Source organism: Xyrauchen texanus, chromosome 8 (genome assembly GCF_025860055.1).
Source record: "Xyrauchen texanus isolate HMW12.3.18 chromosome 8, RBS_HiC_50CHRs, whole genome shotgun sequence".
Lineage (NCBI taxonomy): Eukaryota > Metazoa > Chordata > Actinopteri > Cypriniformes > Catostomidae > Xyrauchen > Xyrauchen texanus.
The window spans coordinates 42,185,286-42,210,039 of NC_068283.1; the positions used below are offsets into that span (position 1 = coordinate 42,185,286).

Consider the following 24,754-nt stretch of genomic DNA (forward strand, 5'->3'; position numbering starts at 1 on the left):
AGCAACGCCGTGACAGTTAATTCCCACGATACTTGATCTCGCGTACTCGTTTCCATAGCAACTCCGTGACATTTCATTCTCGCGATACTTGTTCTCGCGTCACTTGATCTCGCGAGAACAGAGGAGTTGCACACTGTGAACAGCGCTGGAGTTTGACGCAGACCTTTTCACACTGTTCATGTTTTTATTTGGTCTTCTTTGAATAATGCGAGCCAAAGGCGACTCATTTAAATCCCTGAAGCAGCTGAAGGAGTAATCGACGAATACTGGAAGAGAAGGCTCTTCTTGCATGCAAACGTGTGTTTCCGGGTGTGTTTCAAGTCACTTCTTGTGCCTTTCTATGAATAATGTATAATATTAGATCATAATGTCGCATGTATGACAATATAAGGCAATATTCTAAATGTGTTATTTAACGTTTTCTTTTCAGTCCATGTTTGCATGCATAGTAATTGGTGTCATAACTTATGATAAATTCCTGCATCTGGGTAGATGACATGACGGTTGACATGATATGATACAACAAAAACTACGTTAAATAAATCTTTTTTTTCTAATTCCTGTATAAATTTATTAATTATTAAAATAAATAATTTTTATGACATTACAATAAATATTTTTTATTTAGTTTATTTTTAATAATTTATCACACCGATGGGCTTTTTAAAGGTATGGTTTTCTGACAAACAGCCAAAAAATAAATAAAAATGAATAAATAACAGATGAAAAATGGCGGGAATTAGTCAAGATTTAAACCTTTAAAATCTTGATGTTTCAAATTAAACATCATGCCCATGTTATTTGTCACATATATTATTATTTTTGAATGACTGTTGTTGTGTATCTGTCCATCAGATATTGAGCATGTCTTTGCTTCATGCTGTTGATGACGCTGTCAAGATGTGCAAAGCAGAAGAATCGAGGCTTACAGACACCATCAGACAGTGCAAGGAGATTTTACACTCGATGTAAGACAGTGCAAATGTTATTTGGGTGTGTGTGATTACAGTGTACTTTACCAGAAGTAGTGGCTTAAAAATGTTCTTTATTAATCCTTTATTTTTGCAGGAGAACACGAGAGACAGACAACAGTGAGTTGGAGACCACAGCAGACAGAAGAGAGAAAGATGGTAAGAGGAAAATCTTACATCATTTAGTGTCATTTGTGTTGTGGCTTTGGATTGAAGCTTCATGCTATATGATTGAACGTATATTTAAAAAACACAAATTTTATACAGACACAAACTGTGCCTAAATATTAATTTATTTTCAAAACTAGTATTTTAACTAGCTTATTTACTTATAAATAAGTAAAGGATAAAGCTGCGTTCACACTGCCAGCTACTTTGTCGCTGCATGTCGCCAGTGGCTGCGGTTTGGTCGCTAGTGGTGTGTATGGAGAGTCTAAACAACACTGTTTCTTTACAATTAATATTATTATAAAAATATTAGGATCACGTGAGCTGTACCATCTTCTCTCATATTGGCTGTCGCTCCCGAAAGTTGCTCTTCATTTGCATAATGTTAAACATTTATCAACTTTGTCACTTTGCTGGACACGCCTACATCAGTTCGCCATTGCTCGTGTTGCCGGAAGTCGCCAGCTCTCATTGAAAATGAATGAGATGAGGTTGTTTTGTCGCTGCGTGTCCCTTGCAGTGTGAACGCCGCTTAAGTAGGAGCATATTATTATTATTATATAAAAAAATATATAAATTATATATTAAATATTTCTATTTTTGCTATTTCATTTTGATGGATTTGCTATTATTCCATTATGTGGAAGTTAATATTAATAAAGAAGGAATAGGTGTGTCGAAAATGTTTTACTAGTGTTGCAACAATATGAAAAATTGTGGCTGATACCGATTTCAACAAAGAAACCAATAGGCCGATACTTTGCCACTCACCTTATTTTATCGTTAGATCACTGTTTTACTTAAGAATTATGCTTTTAAAATGTTTTTTACTGTTCTAGCAATATGTAATTTCTCTTGAACATGGATTGGATCTGTTTAACATATGACAGGCCAACATTTTAAAGAGAGCCAACAATTAAATATAAATACAATATAAACATATTTAAAAATAACTAAATGCGATAACATGATGAAAAAAACAATTTTATCTACTGTATATGATAAAACAATTACAAATTCATACTATGCATATATTGGGCAATTTCACAGAAATGTCAACCACATAATGGAAAAATAAAAACATTTAACCAAATAAACAAAACCCCCTTTTAAATTCTGTTTTATATTGGTATATGCATAAAGAAGGCCAGACCGCTAGAGGGCGCCGCTTGCTCACACAGCACTGACTGAACTGCTGAATGCAAACTAGATCTTAAATTTAAATATAGCCTTTTAAGGTTTAGTAATCGTGCAAGGCAATATTGTGATTTCAATCAATTATTCAGCATGAATGGATATTATACAGAGTCAAAGTCTGCTGGTTTCAAAGATGTTTGGATGGTTTCCCTCATCATGCAGCCTAAAAGTGTCACTTTCACAGCTGTGATGTCCGTTTATGGTGGTTTTTCCACATTAACTTGAGAAAGAAAAATAAATAAATAAAAGAGTTTTAACAAAGTGTGTTACCAATTAATTATTAAAAAAAACATTTCTTTTTCATATCTGTGTTTTCATGCTCATATCCGATATGCCGATGGTTTTAATTTGGTCAATTATTGGCCAATAAATATCGGTACCCGTTATATTGGTGCATCCTTAACTTTTACCGATAGTGTATATGTCATGTTTATAATGCATATATGGGTGTTTTTTCAGCTTCGAGCAACTTCATGTCCCAGTGATTGATTATTTTTTATTAAAACTAACATATTTAACCTTTTAACCAGGCCATGATAATTATGTAATTTTCATGAATTTTGAAAACCCATTATAAAAATACTAATTATGAGATATTTAAAACAATGACAATCTAAGCAAAGACTGACGTAAACACAAACCATTTCAATATTTATTGTGTGAAAATAATTTCTATCAATTTTTCAAAAATTACAACGTCCTTTAGGTGGCATCATTTCCACCACACCAAAGAAATTTGCCCATAATTACGTTATTTAGAAAGTTAGTGTACTTGTTAACCAGGCGGACAGAAGTGTCGGTGAAGAGCATGCTTGAGATGAAATATGAGGCTAGTGATGTTTGATGACATCACTTGGGAGAAGAATATTTTATTGGTCATTTCCAATCAAGCTACAATTTTGTCAAATTATACAAAAAGTGTGAAAATATTATTTAATTGCTGAAAGTGCCCTGAAGCTGAAGAAACATGCATACACTCTCTCTTTTTTTCCAAATCAGAGATTCTACCTGAAGAAAAACAAGAATTTGAGCTACTGGAGCAGGTTTTAAAGAAGGCACTGAGAATCCGCAGCACATCTGAAGCTCACAAAGAAATGCCCTCTGACAGTAACGTAACTCTTCCTAATAAGAGCAGAAATAAAGCACTCAGTAATGATGTTAAACATGAGGATAAAAGAAAACCGGTGAAAACTGTCTCGTCCTCTGAGATGTGCAGGAATCCCAATCAACAGAGACGAGCAGACGGACGTGACGTGACCCGTGGGGCCTTGTGGACTCGGCCTGTTTTGGTCCGGAAAGGTCCGCCTGCTCATCCGGTTGTTAAAGGCAAGTCGGTACCAAAGAGTGCTCCGGTGAAGATATCTTCCACAGGATCCCAGCAGAAGATCAGTGTCAAAGCCACAAATGCAACAGAGTTATCCAAAGATTATTCCACATCGATCTCCTGCCAACAACCCGGTAAAGACATTAAATCCACAACAGGAACTCTGTCGTCTAATGAACAATGGTATGTATATGGTGACATTTTTGTCATGCATATATATATCAAATATTAATATTCAAATTTGCAATAAATTTTTGTTGCCGTAGGATACTGTCTCCTTTGTTACCAGTTTGGCGAGCACAGAGGGCAAAACAGAACAGGTCAGTCTAATATTGTGCTTTAAATAAAATGAAAACATACAAATAAATATAATAAAGAAATATTTCCGGGTTCAATACAAGTTAAGCAATACAATACAATTGGCAGCATTAGTGGCATAATATTGATTACTACAAAAAAATAATTTCAACTCGTCCCTGGTTGAAGGTTACAGGGAGGCACTTTTAATGGAAAGTGAATGGGGGCCAAATTTTAGAGGGTTTAAAAGGTAGAAATGTGAAGCTTATAATTTTATAAAAGTATTAACATTGATTCTTCTGTTTAAACTTGTGAATTATTAGAACTGTAAAGTTGTTCAATTAGTCGTTTTTACAGTCGTTATATGGTTTAAGGCATCGCCATGGCAACAAAGTTGTAAAATTGGATGTAAATTTACACAGAAAAGGTAAGTCATTTTAATCACACGAAAACCATGTTAACATGCATATTGTTTCCGTCTTGTGGCTATACTTTTGAAACCGTGAGTATTTTAATGTTTACTGATTGGCCCCCATTCACTTCCATTGTGAGCGACTCACGAAATCGAAATATTTATTATTATTGTTATTTTGCCACAAATGCTGTCGATTGAGCTTAACTTGTATTGAACACGGAATATTCCTTTAAATCACAAATATTATTTTGACTTATTACACGGCTCTCTGGATTACTCTATTTTGAATGTTCAATGGCGCCATCTAGTGGTCTGATATTGTTCAGTAACAACCGCACATCCATGTATCAGACCACTCATCCTGGTTTTGCGATCTATCGTTCCGTCTTCAGTTAATGTGAGATTCTTCCAAGTAAGCAAAAAAAATATTTGAACTCAAATCAATGATGTTTATTTATTTATTTGGCAAGTAGACTTGTATTGAGATGGATAATGAGCAGTCGGACCGTCATTAATTACAAAATAAATACCGGCGCAGAAATCCGACGCAAACCAGAGATGGATTCCAGCTGTTCAACGATTTATTTCTTTTCACATAATTACATAATTTCAATGCAAATCAATATTTTATGTTCATGTATTTCTTTATTTCTTAGTAGCCATTTAATAAGCAGTGTAATAAGCTTGCATAAAAGTGGGTTTTGGGGTGTATAATGGATGTGTGCTTTCACCACCAGATTGTGGAGCAAAGTGATAACCCAACAGTCCAAACCAGTGCCAGAGAGAACTCGCTTTACTGAAAGACTGCGCACAACTGTATCCTTCATTAAAGGAATAGTTCACCTAAAAAGCTGAGTGGCAATAATAGTTACTCGTCCCTCAGTTTGTAAAAATACATTGAAAATGCATTTACAGCAAATGCATAACAGGGTTTATAGCAGAAATGTGAAGCATACATTTTTTGTTAACACACTTGCATGAAATCTTAAGAAATTCAGTCATTAAAATTGCTTAAATGAACCATTTAGCTGTGGGACGGCTTCTATTTCTAGTGGAACGAACTTTTGGTTATGTGCTACTACATGTTGGAGTGCAATGCTTCCATTGTAAGTCCATTACAGTAAATAAATACATTTTTGTATTTTCTGTACGAACTGCATGTCGTAAATACTGACATTGATGTCATGAATAACCAGGAATATTCCTTTTAATGTCCTGTTTTATATGAAGCAATATCACCCAGACATGTCCTCCAGAGAGAGCTTGTTTCTCCTTGACCTGCTGCTGTGTCAGTTCCCCTCAGACTGGCCTTCTGGATTTCAAGCAGATATCACAACAGACCTGGACGCGCTCACACAGCGATGTCTGGACCTGACACGCTGCTTACACACAGAGCTACAGACCCAGGAGACTAACCAGAGCTGCCTGGCGGACTCCGAGCCAGGTAGAGTATGTGCAGCCGTGGTACAGAGATGAGGGCTGCAGGAACACAGAAGTGTGTGGGAGGAAGAGAGGGGCTGCGAAATGAGCAACAGGACAATAAGGAGTCAAAAACACTGTCATCTAGCATTTATTAATCTGAGTCACCGACCATTATTACAGATGGACAGCTCATTTGGAGCATATGGAGATTGAGGGTGCTTTCACACTTGGTTTGATTGCTTGGACCGAACCAGAGTTCGTTTCCTCCCTCCTCCACCTGCCCCCACTAGTCTCTGTTCACATCACATCCACGGTCCGATTACGTCATCAAACTCAGGACAAGCAGCAGCTGTTTTCCACTGTAACTAGGCAACAAGTCAAGAAGACATCAGCTTCACTGTGTTATTAAAGTATTCATCTCTTTAAATGTACCACCAAAACGTATGTTTGTCTGGCACGGATGCATTGAATGTGCAATGAGGTGAAGAATATTAGCGTTTGTCTGCCGCGAGAAGGTGGATATGTTGCATGAGATGTGAAGAATGTGAGCTTCTCTATGAAGGGGATTTCATAGAGAAGCTCAGGGGACCACCTTTTCAAACAGACTTGGTTGCGGTTCACGGGTGCGCACCCGAGTTCGGAAAACAGCGTTCACACCACCCAAACGAACTGAACTTTGACATCATTCGAACTCGGGTGTGCACCAAAAGTGCTAGTGGGAAAGAACCCAGAGAAAGATGTTCTTCATTCACAAGGGGAAATATAAATGTAATTAATTCTGTCTCATTTTAATTTTATAAATTAACTAGATGAAATAAAATTTTCTGAAAAACTGTGTTGATGACAAGTTGCAGCAGAATACTAGTATTTTGAGCGTGGTTTCCAGGGTGTTGCTATGCGGTTGCTAGGGTGTTATTGGTGGTTGTCTGAGCGCTGCTATGCGGTTGCAAGGGTGTTCTTGGTGGTTGCTTGAGTGTTGCTAGGGTGTTCTTGGTGGATGTCTGAGCGCTGCTATGCTGTTGCAAGGGTGTTCTTGGTGGTTGCTTGAGTGTTGCTAGGGTGTTCTTGGTGGTTGTCTGAGCGCTGCTATGCGGGTGTTCTTGGTGGTTGCTTGAGTGTTGCTAGGGTGTTCTTGGTGGTTGTCAAGAGTGTTGGAATGCAGTTGCTAGGGTGTTCTTGTTGGTTGATCGAGCATTGCTATGGAGTTGTTGGTGGTTGGTATAAGGTTGCTAAGCATCACTAGGGTGTCCTTGGTGGTTGCCAGTGTGTCACTATGAGGTTGCTTGGGTTTTCTTGGTGAGAGTAAGAATGTTGCTATACGGTTGCTAAGCATCACTAGGGTGTCCTTGGTGGTTGCCAGAGCATTGCTATGTAGTTGCAAGGGTATTCTTGGCAGTTTCAAGAGCGTCATTGTTTTTACTAGAGTATTCTTGTTGGTTGCCAGAGTGTTGCTATGCGGTTTTTAGGGTGTTCTAGGTGGTTGCCAGAGCATTGATAGGCGGTTGCTAGGATATTTTGGTGGATGTAACTTGTTCTTGGCAGTTGCTAGGGTGTTCTTGGTGGTTGCTAGAACGTTGCTATACATACACGTCTAGGGTGTTCTTGGTGGTTGTCAGTGCATTGCTATGCAGTTGCTAGGGTGTTCTTGGTGGTTGCCAAAGTGTCACTTGTGTGTTTGCTAGGGTGTTCTTGGTGGTTGCCAGAGTGTTGCTAGGCAATCACTAGGGGTTTCTTGGCAGTTGCGAAGGTGTTCTTTGTGGTTGCAAGAATGTTGCTATATGGTCACTTTTAAGGTCTTCTTGGTGGTTCCCAAAGTGTTGCTATGCAGTTGCTGTGGAGTTGTTGGTATTTGTAAGAGAATTGCTATGCTGTTGCTTTGGAGTTATTGGTGGTTGGTATTGTGTTGCTATGCAGTTGCTATGGTGTTCTTGTCAGTTGCCAGACCATTGGTATGTGTTGCTAGTGTGTTCTTGGTGGTTGCCAGAGCGTTGCTATACAGTCACTTCTAGGGTGTTCTTGGTGGTTGCCTTAGTGTTGCTATGCAGTTGCTGTGGAGTTATTGGTGATTGGTATTGTGTTGCTATGTGGTTGCTATGGTGATCTTGGCAGAGCACTGCTATGTTGTTACCTTGGTGTTCTTGGAGGTTGCCAGTGCATTGCGATGTGGTTTTCTTTGAAGTGTCAAGAGCTTTGCTATGCAGTCATTAAGAATGGGACCAAGGAACAGACCAAAGCCACAATGCAACAGAGGTATTCAGCTGTGACGTCAATTTGTAGGCAAACCCGGGAGGCTTATTCACTTTGGGTTTCATCAGGAAACTCTAAAAGAAATTGTGTGACTTTGTGTGTCACAGGCACTTTGGGAAAGAGACAATATGAGTCTTCACTGATGCTGGAAGGTCTGGAGAGGATGACAACAGAACTTCTCACGTGTGCTGGACATCACAAGAAAGGTGCTTCACAACATCTCTCTAGTTTGGCAAACAACTTTCATTAACATCTGACTGCTTACATTTTTGTGTGTCTGCTAGAAGTATAAGTTAAATGTGGTATTTCTGCAGAGTACAAAGTTAAAATTCCCATCCACCTCCCATTGCTGTTAGGGTTTCATAAGTGTAAGTTACTTGAATTGGTCCCTTTGGATTTACCAGAAGTATCTCAAACTATCTTACACACAGACAGTTGTCATTTCGAAACTGTCCTCCATTAGTTCACAGAAACGACTGATCCCAAAGGGATTCATGTAAAGGAGTTCCCATGTGTATGCTTCTTGGGATAGTGACCGATGTATTCCAATTAAATCTAGATGAGAGTTATTAATTTGTAGCATTATTTTTATCACGTAGACATAGTATTCAATGTTAATGCATAGCTAAGAATTCCACTGAAACCATATTAGGCCAAATGTTTGGAGTTTCAGTAAAAACTGTTAATTTTACTGTTTATACATCTTGATCTGGATTATATGATGCGATAAATTGGATGCACTTAGGAAATCTGAGTAATGATAATGACTCAAATTTACTTGTATTGCTCAGACTGGGAGAAGTGGAATAGGCGTCGCCCTGGAGCTCTGTGTCCTGTCCGGAGGAGAGGGGAATGGGGTAATTCCTGTCTGCCACCTGTCTTGTGTTACACCACTGAGACTGAACTCCGAGAGCTGGAGAGTCGAAGACTCAGAGTGGAGCAACTACAGCAGGCTGTTCACCTTCAACAGGTATCTTTGAAATTAGTTTTGTTTGTTTGTTTGGTGTAAGATCTATTTTATTATTATTATTATTATTATTAATTTCGTTGACCGTTGGCTGCTGTAGCGTTCCAATTTCTTCCATTAATATTAATAGAAGTGGCCCGTCTCTGCTAAATGGTCTCTGTTTTGACAAGAAGGAAAATATTCTTGGAACAGTGATGTCACCATTGAACAGTCCTTGAAATGGTCTATAGGGATTTTCCGTAAAGGTATACGGAGTAAAGGTATACATCGGCTGTCCACGTTGCGGATCACTCAATGCAAATTTCGTCATCAGCACAGCCTGCATGGCCGGACACGGCCCTCTTCTGTGCGCGTCGTCAGCACATGTGTCATTGACTGTACTAAAAGAGTATCACAAAGCAGCTGTAGTGGCCATGCGTCAAACGCTTTCGTATTCGCTCGTGGTCAGAAGAGTATACTTTGGTATACGAATGGGCACAATTGTGGATTTTGAAGCCGTTGTGTCTTTGAAAAATTGCTTGTTGCTAACCCATCGCTAAATAAGGACTACAACAGTCATCCATTTCCAAAACCACATAGCTCCCGTGCTCATGGTAGTTGTAGTTCTTAAGTAGCATTGTGATAGCAACATGCATTTTTAACAAACCCAGTAGCTTCAAATTTGTACACTTCATTTTCTCTGAAGCTGAGTATAGTTAAGCCAAACCCATCTGTCATAGGACAGATCACAGTCTAAGAGACAAAAATGTGAATTTATTGCTTTTTGCAAGGCATTATTAATAACGTTTGCCATGTTTTTTTGTTTTTCAGGCCATGTCCGATTATCATGCATCTTACTGGACCTCACTGGATTCCGGTACGGAGCGGCCCAGTGCCGTGGCTCTTCGTAGCCTGTACTCACTGCTAGCTGAAGGAGGGGTTCAGTTCCCATCACTGGTTTTGGACTCTGAGTAAAAACATTTTGGCTAAATCAATGGAGTACAACAGGGAAAATGATGAACTGACGGAAGGCAGATTCTCTGGAACTCGTATTCTGAGAACGGATGTATTCTGGAATGTTTTTGGCTCGGATGTTTATTAAAGCACTTCTTATCAGTCATGTGACCCGTCAGTAGACAAGAAAGAGTGCAGCTGCGTTAAAGAAACATAAAGCTTCCAGCTGATATACGAGTCATGATTTCATTCCAGTTTAAACAAATGTGTTCATCCTGTAAATATTATTGTTTATATCTGAGATGCAGAAGTTTTTTCAGCTCCCTGCTGAATTCAACTCACTTGAGCTTTGACTTACCAAATATCAGCCATCAGCCACGTGTTATTGCCAACATACATTGTTCGTAATGAATTGAAGTTGCGCTGCATTCTGATGTATTTTCTGTTTGTCTTCTGGATTTTAAGACGCCGAGTCATGTCATATGTGTCTTAAGACACCTGCGTTCTGTCTTGGGTTTTCAGTGCATTTGAACAGCCCCTTACTATACAATTAAATGTGCCGTAAGTGACTCTAACTTTCAACCAATTGGCCAGTTCAAACTGATTGGCTTGTTTTCTGATTGGCTAAAACAGTACAGGTCGCACCCTTGGCTCTTTTTAGTTGTTTGCAGTCAAAGAGAGGTGTGATTTCTTACATCACATTAATAAAACGAATTGGTTGTGAAGTAAATGACAAATAGAAAAGGCAAGTTCGCAAAATCCACTAAAACTAGTAGTTAGTTGTTTTCTGAAACAATATTAATGCATTTATAACTGTGCCAAAATAGATGCGATACAGTGACTACTCATTTTTCCACATGGTGACTCTTGATTGTCTGTAAAATGCTAATGTTAGTGTGGTCGTTCGTTCATGCCTGACTGTTCAAACCTCTGAGTCACCAGACGAGCATAACAAAGGTGCTATTTCTCATTGATTTCATCTCACTTTTAGAGTCCCACAAGGCTTTCACGCTTCTCACAGCCTGAGAGTGCAAAGCTGTCACGAGCAGCACCGCCAAACCTCACAGACCGATCAATAGATCATTAGAAAGATAAAACGAATAGGCACGCAACATGTTGTGTGCAACCCACCGTGTCTTAATTTCACACGTTCCACTTCAGTTGCCTGCAATGAGGTGTGTGTGCTTGGGAATCAATGTTGAGGAAGTTATTTAAAGAGGTTGCTTCTCAAGCTACAAGCTACCTATAATTGAAAGTAATCCAACCACAGTCAAGCTACCTTTTTAAAAAGTCGTTAGCTTCACTACAATTTACTAACAAAAAGTAGCTAATTAGATTAAAGCCATTTAAGGGGACAAAACCTTATAATTGTCATATATAATGTGCAGTATGTATTTATATGGCGCAACAACAATAATGATCTCAGTATTATCATGTTACCAAACATGTTAACGCCCTGAACGGTTTTCCTTTAATGGGGTATGGTCATTAATGGTTTAAGCATAAACCAATTGGCAAACATAGTTTTTCCACCCGTTAGCACAATTTTGCGTTGCATGTAAACACATTTGCCGCCGTTCTTGCCCGCTTAAACAATGTGCGCTAGTGTTGTGCACATTCCTGTTTACGTCAAAAGCGCAGAATAACTCAATAATTTCAAGTCTCATGTAAACGCGGTTGTCTTGTGTTGTCTGATTTTTTAATAAGCACATTTCTGGTAGCTATCTTCCTATTGCTGTGATGCATCTCCACCTTTGACCTGCCCCAACCAGTAGGTGGCTGAATGTGAAAGTGTAGATTTACTTTGAAATATTACTTCTATATCGATCTGTTTCTCACCCATACCAATCATATCACTTCAGAAGACATAGATTTAACCACTGGAGTCATATGGATTACTTTTATGCTGCCTTTATGTAATTTTTGGACCTTCTGAGTTCTGGTCACCATTCACTTGCATTGTATGGACCTACAGAGCTGAAATATTCTTTCAAAACCTTCAATTTGTGTTCTTCAGAAGAAAGAAAGTCGTACACATCTGGGATGGCATGAGGTTGAGCAAATGATGAGAGAATTTCATTTTTAGATGAGCTTTTCCTTTAACATCTTCCCACACCTTCTTTACAGAAGTTTGTAGTTAAATGTGACCGAGCCTTGAGCGTCACCAAACAGAATTGAAAAATAAATACTGCTGACAATCTCAAACCTTATCCAACACTTCTTGCGTTGCAACATTTTACAGTGCTGATATTGTTTATTTATGTCGGATTCACGCTGTGTGTGTGTGAAAATGATAGATTTAGTGCATTGTGGTCTTTGGTGTTGGTAAACTCTGTGGGGCCCATCAGGAGCCCACAAACAGGAGGCACAAGCTGTTCCAGACTGGGAGACAGCCGGCCGTAGGAGGGCACCCACCTCCAGCCTCCGCCCACTCCAATGATGTCACCGACTCTCCCGGGAACACGTTCAAGAGACTCCCATCACAGGAGAAAGAAAATAAAGTAGAAAAACAACTCAGTGGAGGGCAAATTCTGTTCTAAAACCTAGTGAGCTGCCTACCTAGACAATACATTTCAGATTTACTACAAGATAAGCTCGATCAACAGCATCTGTAGCATACTGTTGATTACCACAGATATTATTGTCGACTCGTCACTTGTCTTAGTTAGCATGACTATAATGTGAAACAAACTCTATTCTGTATCTTCAATACATTTTATACAGTTTTTCTTCTTTTTTTTTTTTTTTTGTCAATGAACAACAATAATCTTAAACATGAAAAAAAAAACATGTCCATTCAAGTCTACACTAAGTATACATATAAATGAACAATATCTTATAATATAAAGAAGCAAATAAATATATATATATTTTAATTATGTATGTCAGAAAAGGTAGAGGCTGTATTAAGAGCTATTTTAATTTGATTGATGTCTTTCAGCAGATTGGTGTCATCAGCCAATTGAGATATTTTTAATTCCCTATTAAATATTTTTAAACCCAAATGGTTTTGGTCAGATAATACATTAAATGAAAAGAGTTCTGCTACTAGTAAAAACAAAAATAAGTTGAGATTGAGCATTCCCGACATACACTACGATGGATATTGGCAGCTCCACTGGCTGCCGGTTCATGCACGTATTAAATTCAAGGCCCTGATGCTGGCATATAAAACAGTCACTGGGTCTGCTCCAGCATACCTAAAAACATTTATGCAGAGCTACGTTCCCACCAGAAGCCTGCGGTCGGCTAAGGAACGTCGCCTTGTCATACCAAAACAAAGAGGCACCAAAACACTTTCCCGGACTTTCAGTTTCATCATACCCTGTTGGTGGAATGACCTTCCCAACTCCATCCGTGAAGCTAACTCACTCTCTATCTTCAAAAAATGGCTAAAATTTCTTGTTGCACTTAAATCTGTTTTGTATACTATTCTGATGCTAGTGAAACTTTGTAGTATGGCAATTTTTGGACCACTGTTTCCTTAAGATGATTCGCTTATGTTTTCCTCTTTTGTAAGTCGCTTTGGATAAAACTGTCTGCCAAATGAATAAATGTAAACAGCAACGGTTGTGATTATTTTGGAACAAAGCGTCTTGTTTAGTGTTGAGAGATTGACTCAAATATTTCAGAGAGGGGCAGGTGCCTTTAGTTTTTTTCCCCCAGGAGGCCTTTTACTTGGTGTAACGAGTAGAGAGGCTTCAGTACCTTCTTTAGGATTATTTTGGAAGTCGAATGAAGGATCCCCAAATTCAGACAAGGAGTCTTCCATATCTTTATGGACAGAGTCACACAGTTGCCTGTCCATGTTCCACGAGGCACGTAAGTCTTTGTTGATCCTTTTTCTGCCCATCAAACTTCTAAAGACCATCTTTTACACAAACACAAATAATGTTTTGAACATAAGTCAAGAATATTGACCAAAAATGGCAGAAACGGTCCGACAGTTGCTCGGTATTCCCTCTTAGTTTGAGCAGGTAAAGTTAACATCTTTTCAGCAAGACGCCATCTTGGCCGCCATACATTTTATACAGTGAACGTATAGGGTTTGCCGGTGTTGCGTCATCATGGCAATGAAGTTGTATTTTTGGGTATAACTTTACACGGATGAGGATAGAAAGCGATTTAATCACAGTAAAGCTATGTTAAAGGGATATGTGTAGACGAGGGGATGGTCGAGCGTTTGTCTGGAAAGAGATTAAGCGATAAAGGTTCTCACCTGAAATTACTTGCTGGTAATTGCATTTTTTATTTGCATTATCTTTATTAGGGCGCCTTTCTCAGCAAATAATGACGTATGCGATTAATTGCGAAACATTTGATAAAAAAAATAAATATATATATATATATATATTGGAAGTAACCTGCCCAACAAAGGCTATTCAAGTTTGTTTTTAAATTAATTAATTAATTAGATCTTTTAATTGGATATCGAGAAATTATTTTGGCTTTCGTTCCCCATTCACAAACATTTTATCCTTTTGTGTTCAGTGCAAGAGATAAATTCAGCTGAAACAACATGAGGATGAGTGAATGGTGACAGAAATGTCATTTTTGTTTGAACCATTCCTATAAAAGCATCTCTCCACATCCCATAATTATTTGCAGCATATTGGCCATTAAGTATAAAACATTCATGACTGCCAGCTCTCAAACCTGGATTGCATAATGCAGAGCAAAGGCTTATCTGCACTTCACTTTAAAGCATCCAGCAGGCCTCACATTTGGGTGTCGTCTGCCTTTCCAACAGCTTTAAAGGGATATTCTGCTATTTTTGCATAAAACATGTCAATAAAATCTCAGTTTTTCCTCTCCCACAAGGTCCTTCCTCATTATACAATGCTTGAAAGTATAATGTTGATACAAAGTAAAGGTACCTAGTAAAGTTGTGCATGAGCTATTTTGCTTTACTGACATTTATTAACAGCAAGAATTCCCAGAATCTCTTCCCTGGAACTCCAAAAGCTTATATCAGCCATTCATTCCTAGTTTCCTAAAAGAAGGGCGGTGAAGTGGCATTCGTGTCTTTATAAACTGCCAAGAGACAAATCTCTTGGGTTCACAGTTTGGAAAGGCTTTTATGTTGTGGCTAGAAAGAAGTTTGTTATCCTTGTTGCGTCTGGAAATGAGGGTCATGTTTTGTTGTTGGATTGGTTACAACCGACGACTTTCTTTTTTTCTGTGGAACACAAAACGGGATTTAGGCAGTATGTTAGTCTCAGTCACCATTTACTTTCATTGCATCTTTTGACGATAAAAGTGAATGGTCATTACTTATCATAACATCTTGTTTTGTGTTCCATGGAAGAACGAAAGTCATTCGGGTTTGGAAACAATATGAGGGTGAGTAAATGATGTCCAAATTAACATTTTGAAGTGAACTATCCCCCTTATTGTCTGTGAATTCCACCTGCGTGGTGGGCTAAAGCACATAACTGGTAATCAGAAGGTCGCTGGTTCGATCCCTACAGCCACCACCATTGTGTCCTTGAGCAAGGCACTTAACTCCAGGTTGCTCTGGGGGATTGTCCCTGTAATAAGTGCACTGTAAGTCGCTTTGGATAAAAGCATCTGTCAAATGCATAAATGTAAATGTGTTACTGATATAATTCTGCGTGACACATTTGGTCCATTAAAAAGTGGTTTATGAATGGCTATTTCCTGCAGAGTCAATTATGTATTTAGTATATAAATTAGGGCTGTACAGAGAACAAACTGCATGCTTTCTTGACACTAGCATCTGCACAAGATTAGGACGTGGGTTTCAAGTTTCAAACAACGTTTAACTTGACACAGTGACCTACAATTGCTGCGTTTCTGATGCGACATAACCAAAGTGAGACGCTCCAGAAGCGTCAGACACGTGTACATTGATGTGCCCTTAGAAAAGCCCTTGATGAGACATATTGATGAATTCAGTTGCCAGTGGACTGTAGGCCAATGATAAGATTATGTTCAATAGTATGGAAATAAACTATATATTGCCTATTTAAGAAACCATTTGTATTGACTTAGAAATGCATTACTCATCTGCTACAATTATGTAATGCATTTTTAAAATTATATTTATCAGGGATGCAAACTACTCACCTTTCAGCTAAAGTCACATTTCCTTAAGAAAATTTACCCTAATTGTTTAGTAAAGGTTCCATCATTTTCCTTATTAAAATCACATGAAAAGGTTACAAAAAAACACTACAAAAATGCTTAAGTTACCTTTTATATATATATAATTTTCTCCCCTTTTCTCCCCAATTTGGCATGCCCAACTCCCACTACTTAGTAGGTCCTCATGGTGGCGCAGTTACTTACCTCAATCCGGGTGGCGGAGGAAAAGTCTCAGTGGAGGACAGTCAATCCGCACATCTTATCTCGTGGCTCGTTGTGCATGACACCGCGGAGACTCATAGCATGTGGAGGCTCATGCTACTCTCCACAATCCACACACAACTCACCACACGCCCCATTGAGAGCGAGAACCCCTAATCATGACTACAAGGAGGTTACCCCATGTGACTCTACCCTCCCTAGCATCCGGGCCAATTTGGTTGCTTATGAGACCTGGCTGAAGTCACTCAGCACACCCTGGATTCAAACTCACAACTCCAGGTGTGATAGTCAGTGTCAATACTCGCTGAGCTACCCAGGCCCCCAACGTACTGTACCTTAAATGCAAAAGTGGTCACGCGTTCTGTATGGTCTCGCTCACTCAGTACACCAACCACTTTTCTTTATTATCCATCTTAAGCACATCTCTCTCTCTCTCTCTCTCTCTATGTCATGATTTCTCTTTACAGCGTCTCTTTGCTGGCGTGATGCTACAGCAATGAATGTTGACTTACCAGTCATCAGTTAACCCTGCATTTGCAGTCATCGTGTGATTTCATGCTGCCTTAATGCCAAGAGGAGGATGAATCAACCAGGAACCTCTTATCAGAGACCTAGACATAATATTTATATTCAAAGCCCAATTTAAAAGTTCCTAAAATATCAAAATCCAAGGAGGTAGATCCTTTTCATATTTGGCTCCTAAACTATGGAATAGTCTCCCAAACACTGTTCGGGACTCAGACACACTCACTCAGTTTAAGTCTAGACTAAAGACTCTATTTAGCCAGGCATACATCTAATTTATCCATCAACTCACAATTAGGCTGCTTTAGTTTAGTCTGCCAGAACCAGAAACCAGAAACATTGATCATGATATATAACTCTGCATTAAATTGAATGGCATCTATGCTAATATTATTCTATTTGTTTCCCTGTCTTAATCTCTGGACTCCTATCCCGAGGTCACCAGAACCGGCTGGATCAGCACCATTCCTGCTCCGTGATGGACTTCACTGCTACGTGTCTCACAGTGATGATGACTAATAGCAGCCGGTGCCAGCCAAACATCACTTCAGTCTTTTACAATGGACTTCAGAGAATAAACTGATGCCAAATCCAACCATAAGACATGGGATACCTCATGTGCCATTGCCTGAATCTTGGACTTAGGATAGACCCCTCCTAAATGACTGGAAAGGTTGAACTGCTATGGACCTCACTGATCTCTGCCTGCATCACCTCGGTCTATTGATGGACTACACTCTTGAAATGGAATACATAGACTATCAATTAATTGCCAACAAAAGCCTTCATCAGCCAATTAACAAAGACAATGGCATCTATGTGAACTTCTGCAATTAATCAAGATGGACTTCAAAGACTGTGGTCATTAATCTTACAGTTCAAACAAAATCTATGTTTAAACACTGACCCTTAACACTTACTTAGTTTAATCATTTTAAACCATGACTTGCACTATACATAAGTAATATTGGCATTATATTCATGATGTTAGCCAGAGGGGAACTGGTCCCCCAGTGAGTCTTGTTTCAACAGAGGATCCACGACCCTCAGCGGGTCCGCAAATAATTTTTTTATCCACCACTGGCACAATTACAAGTAATAATCACTCACATGTCAGCGATAGCTAGAGATAAGAGTATTTAAATTCTTCGTAATGTTGAAGTTCCTTGCACCTGCATGCCAAAACGTCCTCTTTCTTTTTAATCGTTGCTCATATTCGTGCATCCTGTTGTATTTATTTATGAAATGATTACAACGCTAAACAGTTGTGACGAAATGGAGCTAGAACTCAGCAGAAGCGTGCAGCGCGTACAAACCATTCACGTGCCCATGCTCATCTCGAGCCGTTCAAAACAGGACACACATCAGGTTCAGCAGCGCTGCAGTAGAGGGTCACGTGACTAAAAGCGTCTGCTTTGCGTTAGTCACATTGTGCTGTTGAGCAGATGACAGCCTACAGTTTATTTTATTATTAGCAGGGACAGAATACCGACCTGTTCAATGGGGCCAGTTCCCAGGGGCCCATGACTGCCCGGGGGTGCCCTGGGCTTTAAGGCTGCGCGATCTATTTTGGTGAAAATAGAGCATTGCCTTTGCGATCGACTAGATCGCGATCGACGTATTGGGCACCCCTGATCTAGGACAAATGGGTGAATGACTGAATATTAGTGTAGAAAATCTGTTTCCCTACATTCTCCTATTGAAGTGTGCACTATGTAACTAATGTGTTTCAGTGAATTTCAGAGTTGTTACCATGGATGCCATATTTGTGCCACTCGATCAAATGGTTTGGCCTTATTTGATCATATTGAGCAAGCAAACTGTTTTAAAATGGATTGTTTTGATGTAGCACAGTTGTGCAAATTTTCAATGACATTACTGTTGGAGCGTTTAGATTTAAGTGTGCAATGTTTTGTGTCTGTTTTACAGTATAGACTGGTGGAGGTAAGAATTAGCTCCTGGAGGTATATTGCTTTATTTTTGGCTCTTGTTATTTGCTTTAGTTTTTCTGTGCCGTTTTGCTTCTAATAGGACATTCAGACTAACCGAATTGGTCAGTGGACAAATGTTTCCTCCACAAGGTTTATATTGCCACTTTCTCATAAGTTGAACCCAGAGGCTCGGCTAGGGATGTACGCACTGAAGGCTTTTATTGGTGAAAGAACCATTTTGCAGGTTTTTGAAGTGAACAAATATGGTGAGTCAGTGTTAAAACAATTGAAACCGGTAGTTTCAGATCTTAAGCTTAACTTCTGTTTCTCGTTAAGTTTTACCCAAGTTTGATATCACTGTGACGGCACCGCAGATGTGTAGTGTCGGAGATGTGGGACTGAAAGTTGAGGTTTGTGACAAGTAAGTGAAGCCTTCATTTTCTTAACCTTCCCAATCAAGTGCAGATTCATTGTACTGTTTCCCAAATAGACATATGGGTAACCTGTACCTGATCAATCATGGCTTGAAGGTTGTCGTAATCCTTTTGAATACATTTTGGAAAGCGGTTCCAGCAGTGAAAAATCTAAAGCCAGCTGTAGTCAAACTTTATGACTACTATCAAACAAGTATGCTTTTATCAATGTGATTCAAGCTTTGCAAATGTTAAAAAAATGGTAGCTCATTTCGTGTATCAGGTGATCAGTTTGAGACCATTTGCATGTCCCCCTGTTCATGATTGTCTTCAGTATTGGCTACAGGATGCATTTGCTTAATGTTTTCTGTCGCCTTGTTGTTAGAGTGACCTCTAGCCCATTTATGCTTTAATAAATTGGATGCAATTTATTACGAATTGCATCCAATTGTTTTTGTCCTGTGTGAGACTTGTGTTCTCTCCATAGCTTATTCTAGGTCAAGCGTCGGGAACCATTTTTCCACGAAGGAGCGAATTTTCTAAATATATTTTATTATAGGTTGATGCATTTTTTTCGAAAGAGCCATACCACAAACAATTTACTGTTTTCAAAAACAAAGTTTTTCAATAAAATAAAATGTTTTTATTACCCATAGAATACTCTAAAACAAACAAATATGCAAAAATGAATAGGTAACATGTTGCAGTATGGAATTGAGTACTTACTGAGTATTTGTGCAGGTCTCCATAAAATTACTTAATTTTTTTATTGTTCATGAAAAGTGTAACATCCCTTTTGTGCTGGCCGATATGTAAAAAATATTTTAATGATAATCGCATTTAAAATATCTTGATATCCGATTATAACGCCGCGCTCTCGGGGAACAGAAGGGGTCTCCCTCGCCCCTGGCAGCGGTTCTCCAGCTCCAGGCTGTCGCCAGTGAGCCCCTCCCCGCTAGCAGTCTTAAACCCTGTTGCGTTTCAGCGGCCGGTAGGCGACTCCTGCGCCCCTGGCAGCGGCCCTGACCGCTCCAGGCGGTCGGTTAGGAGCCCCTTCTCCCCTCGCGGTCGGCGGCCATCGTCCTCTTTCAGGCGGCTGGGCTCCTCGTCCCCCGGCAGATGGCCGCGGCTGCTCCGTTGGGGTGGACGGTAGTGGCGAGAACACTACTACGGCATATCCCTCCTCCTTCCCGGGCTTCTGCACCAGTGTAAAGTGATCAATGGAAAGGAGGAGGCGAGAACCGGCTTGACGATATAAATAAAAGTTTAATGATAAACTTAAAAGAAGACACAAACACACACATGATGGACATGTCCGTAAACGATCTCTCTCTCCCGCACGATCCTCCGCAGTCAGCCTTTAACCCTCAAGGGGCCGGATGTGTAGGATCACGACCTGGCCCCGCCCTCCGCCCTGCCACAGCAGGGTTGTAGTGTTGCACTGTCCTAACGTCTCTCGTAGTGTGCCTATTAAATTACAGAATTTGGGCCATTTTAACACATAGAGCACTCCATAATGTCAGAGCGGTATAACACGTCTGTGAACAACCCAAGTGATCTCAGATCCTCCTAAAAGGACCCAAAAGTGAGTTGGCCTGAGTACAGTTTGTCTGTGGTCCTTGTTCAATTGATTTGTGCGACATGGGGGGGGGAAATTAGGTACAGTCCATTTTGCAATTCGTTATGGGGTCATTTTTATGGTTCCTTTTGGTCATCCATTGTGGGTAACACCATGTCTACACTGGGTGTGTCCGTTGAAGTGGCTTGATGCAGTAGCTTGATTCTGTCTACACTGGATGTATTAACTAGGATGTTTAAGGCGCTTGCACACTAGGGTGACTTAAGACATAGTGTTTGTCGCATGGTATTGTGGAAGGTCTGTTTGGAAGGCTGGTACCACAGAGAGAAGGGGTGGTCATGGATTGAGATTTGTTTTACTATACCAGTAAACATTGAAACTCTGCCGCAGGCTCTCCCTCCACAATTACTACAAAAAAATCTGCCAATGGGGTAAGCTAAATAAACAAGTTTTCCCTTTTTCCCCTACTTTGTCTTTGTAAATGAGGAATTGTCAAACCAAACAAAAATATGGAGTGCCACAGGGATCAGTTTTAGGGCCTTTGTTTTTCTCCTTGTATATGCTTCCCCTGGGAGATATTATCAGGAACAGTGAAATAAGTTTCCACTATTATGCCGACGATACCCAACTTTATATTTCTTCAAAACCTGACGAAATTTCACAACTCTCCAAATTAGCAGAGTGTATCAATGAAATAAAAGATTGGATAGCCAGAAATAAAGGTACTAATTATTGGAACAAAACCTCTTATTTTTCTAAATATTTAAGTGACCTTTTACCACGCTATATTCCATCACGTTCATTACCATTGCAAAATTCTGGCCTGTCAAAATTTCTTGTCATGTATTTCCCGTAAGATCACACAAACAATAGCTGAATAAGGAGGAGATGGCCATGAAAGGATGTGAAAACACAAGAGCGCTTGGATTGTTTGCTTTGCATTTGACTCATCAGTAGTTATGCCGCAGCAATTAACAATGATTTGGAGAAATGTTTGGGTTCAGACTTTTGATTGCAGACTTTGGTTTCTTAGAAAATGTAAACGCAGTTCACAAAATTGTTTAGATCTGTTCTGAATTTCTAGATTTCTTTTTCTCAGGATAATTACATTTTTGGGGGGAAGCAGGAGACTTTCTATTTGCTCTCCATTTAATCCCATTAACAATTGTGAGTGAGATATGTTTTGTTTGTTGTTGTTTTTTGTCCTACAAGTCTGTCAATTTTTGTAGCTCGACAGCACCCGTCCCAGTTCACTTCCGTTGTACGGAAAAGAGCGTCTTCTAAACGACTCCTTTTGTGTTCCATAAAAGAAAGACAATTATAAGGGTTTTAGGGTGAGTAAATGACTGAAATGAATTTCTTTTTGGGTGAACAGTTTCTTTTTTTCAGTATTTTTGTTTAAACCCACTTGAATTTCTTGTGAAGTTCTTTTGCCTTGATTTTTCCCAGTTAACACTGACTGAAATAGGCACAGAAGGGTCACTTAATTGTTCAATCAGTATTTTCCTCTGTGTAAATATGTGAATTGATTTCACCTGAGAGACATGATTGAGTGATAAATTACTCTCCCCTTGCTTTGAGCGTGCAGTCAATCCAATCTCTCATGTGCGCACTCCCTCTCTAACATTCTTCTTTAAATTGATTTCTCATTCATGGTGCGGTTTGTGACAGAAAAAAAGACTCCGTATAGGATTAAAAATGGACATCCGCTCAGAGCGCTCTTTCAAGCGTTTTTGTGTGTGTGTTTCACAGCATGGGAGGACAAATGTGCGTGGGCACGCAGCAGGCATTGTGTGTGTGTGTGTGTGTGTGTGTGTGTGTGTGTGTGGTCATCGTCTCTGGATTAATTCAGCTATTTGCCGGCATGCATATTACCATGCTGCTAGCTTGCCTTGAATGACTAAATATTGAACCACATGCTCTCACTAAGATTCCTCTTGCAGCTCGGTTTGCTTGAAGAATGTATAATGTGGTAAGGGTTTTCATAATTTCCTTGTTTATGCAGCACTTAAATAACCTCATTCCCATCCCAAAGAAAGCAGCATTCTTCCTGGGGTGTTATAATCCTTTGCTTAGGAATATTAAAAGTGAGACAGATCCATAGAATTGAGCAGGAGTGAGTGGATTTTAGTGAGCAGAGCTTGAACGGTTAATCCCAGCCACCATCTCCCTCCCACTTCCTTGCTTTTCGCTCCCTACTTGCCCAGTCTCATACTATGCCATTTGACGTCAGACTGCAGCTGTAGCCAATCAGAGATTCCTGGCAACCCCCCTCCGCTGTTTGTCTCCACCCCTAGTTCTTAAAAACATATATAGCAGTGCTCACTCTGTCTGCGTGTGTTTAATGTGCAGCTGCGGGCTTAGGAAGCAGAGGACAGTGCCACTGACAAAGCCCAGATAGACTGTGTGTGGATCTCAACGTCTGTGTACCAAATCCATCTCGAATTTCTTTCCATTTTCTTGCAGTTATTCCAGAGATCATCTTTGTTGCTGAAAAACCCAATTGCTGGTACCTCCAAGAACAAACATTACTGCTTGTTTCTTGCCCCACTGCTTCTTAAAGATGGGCTGTACCACGGGACAATTCACATGCCAACCGCAGACAACCACGGCCCAAACCCTGGATGGCCAGTCGCAAGAAGGAGGACCTAAAGTCCCTGATGTGCTGTTGTCCCTAGAGAGGCTGTCGCAAGCTACAGGAGGGATGGAGAAGTCCTGGTACCGATGTATCTTTCCCTTCGGAATCATCTCATTGGTGATCGGAGTTGCCGGAACTGGGGTTACGTACGTGTATAACGATCTCCCACAGACCAAGGTGGTGTCTGTAGTTCTGCTGATCGTCGGGTTAGCCCTAGTACTGATGGCAACAGCTTGCTGGACAACCCATAAGAAGAAGCGCAGGAAAAAGAAAGAAGGAGATTCCTTTAGCTCCGAGCAATGCCCCCTGTGAGCACCGACAAAACTGTGGCACCAAGAAACACTGCAGCCTTGTTTTTTTTTGTTTTTTTTTAAAATGAGGATCTCCATCCACTTGTTTGCTCAGGTAGCTGTGGACTCTCACTGAGAAGCACAAATGAACAGTCGCCCCCCCCCCAAAAGCCCCACGGAGTCTGTCCAGAATACCGTACAGCAGGCATGAAGGTTCACTGGAGTCCTGCATGCAGTTTACCATCACGCAGCAGGTGTCTGGTATCAAAACAAGCTCGGAGAGGACGCACGCATATACACACATACTCAGGATACTTAACACTCCCCGAGCCGTAACTTCGAGCTGCTCCTGAAACCAGTGCTGCCGTCAACACCATCGTCAGACGGCCGCATTCCTGCCGTCGCACCATGTGATACCCAGCCAAGTCGAGAAGTGGGCCAGGATGGACAACCGGACACCGTGGCGAAAGTGGAGTTCACCTTTGTCACTGTTGCACATCATTGGACTGTCCTGTGACACTGTGGCAATGTGTGATCTTTTTTACGCAACGGGAGAGTGGAATTTAAACCTGCAGCTGCGAATCGGCATATAAAGAGGACATGAGAGTGGAGAGGTCGAGAATGCATCCGTCTGCATGTGTGTGTGTGTGTGTGTGTGTGTGTGTGTGTGTGTGTGTGTGTGTGTGTGTGTGAGGAGATGAGGAATATGTGTTCAGGAATATGGAGGGGACACCTGCTCACTCTCTTTGACTGTCTGACCCTCTGTCAAACGCAAATGCAAATGATTTATACATTGGGCAGTGCCTGATATTAAGGACACAAAGATCCATGCCTAATTTATTGCGATTTTACACAGTGTACAGTCTGTTGAAGAAGTTTTACGTGTTTGGCTGGCAATCCGGGACTCCTCAAGGACCTCATCAAATTGGTATTTGGAAATATAACCTCAGAGGAATTGTCTAATGATTTGTTTCAGAGAAAGACAAGCAGGTCAAAGGTATTTTTTGTTCTGAGAGAGTATGAACAAGAAAAGTAATTTCCTGTCTGACAGATGGGCAGGATTACTACGGGGGGAAAAAGATGCCACAAGGGTACATGAGATGTCAA

The 24,754-nt window shown here is 40.2% G+C and overlaps 1 protein-coding gene across 1 annotated transcript; it reads left to right on the forward strand.

The window, feature by feature from the left end:
* Positions 1 to 118: 118 nt before the first annotated feature.
* LOC127647225 (uncharacterized) lies at positions 119 to 12,737 on the forward strand. The gene is made up of 10 exons (XM_052131359.1): positions 119 to 309; positions 856 to 968; positions 1,069 to 1,130; positions 3,336 to 3,843; positions 3,927 to 3,980; positions 5,110 to 5,188; positions 5,666 to 5,816; positions 8,149 to 8,247; positions 8,833 to 9,011; positions 9,819 to 12,737. Exons 2-10 carry the CDS (start codon positions 865 to 867, stop codon positions 9,960 to 9,962), a joined length of 1,380 nt encoding a protein of 459 aa, XP_051987319.1. The 5' UTR covers positions 119 to 309; positions 856 to 864; the 3' UTR covers positions 9,963 to 12,737.
* Positions 12,738 to 24,754: the final 12,017 nt, after the last annotated feature.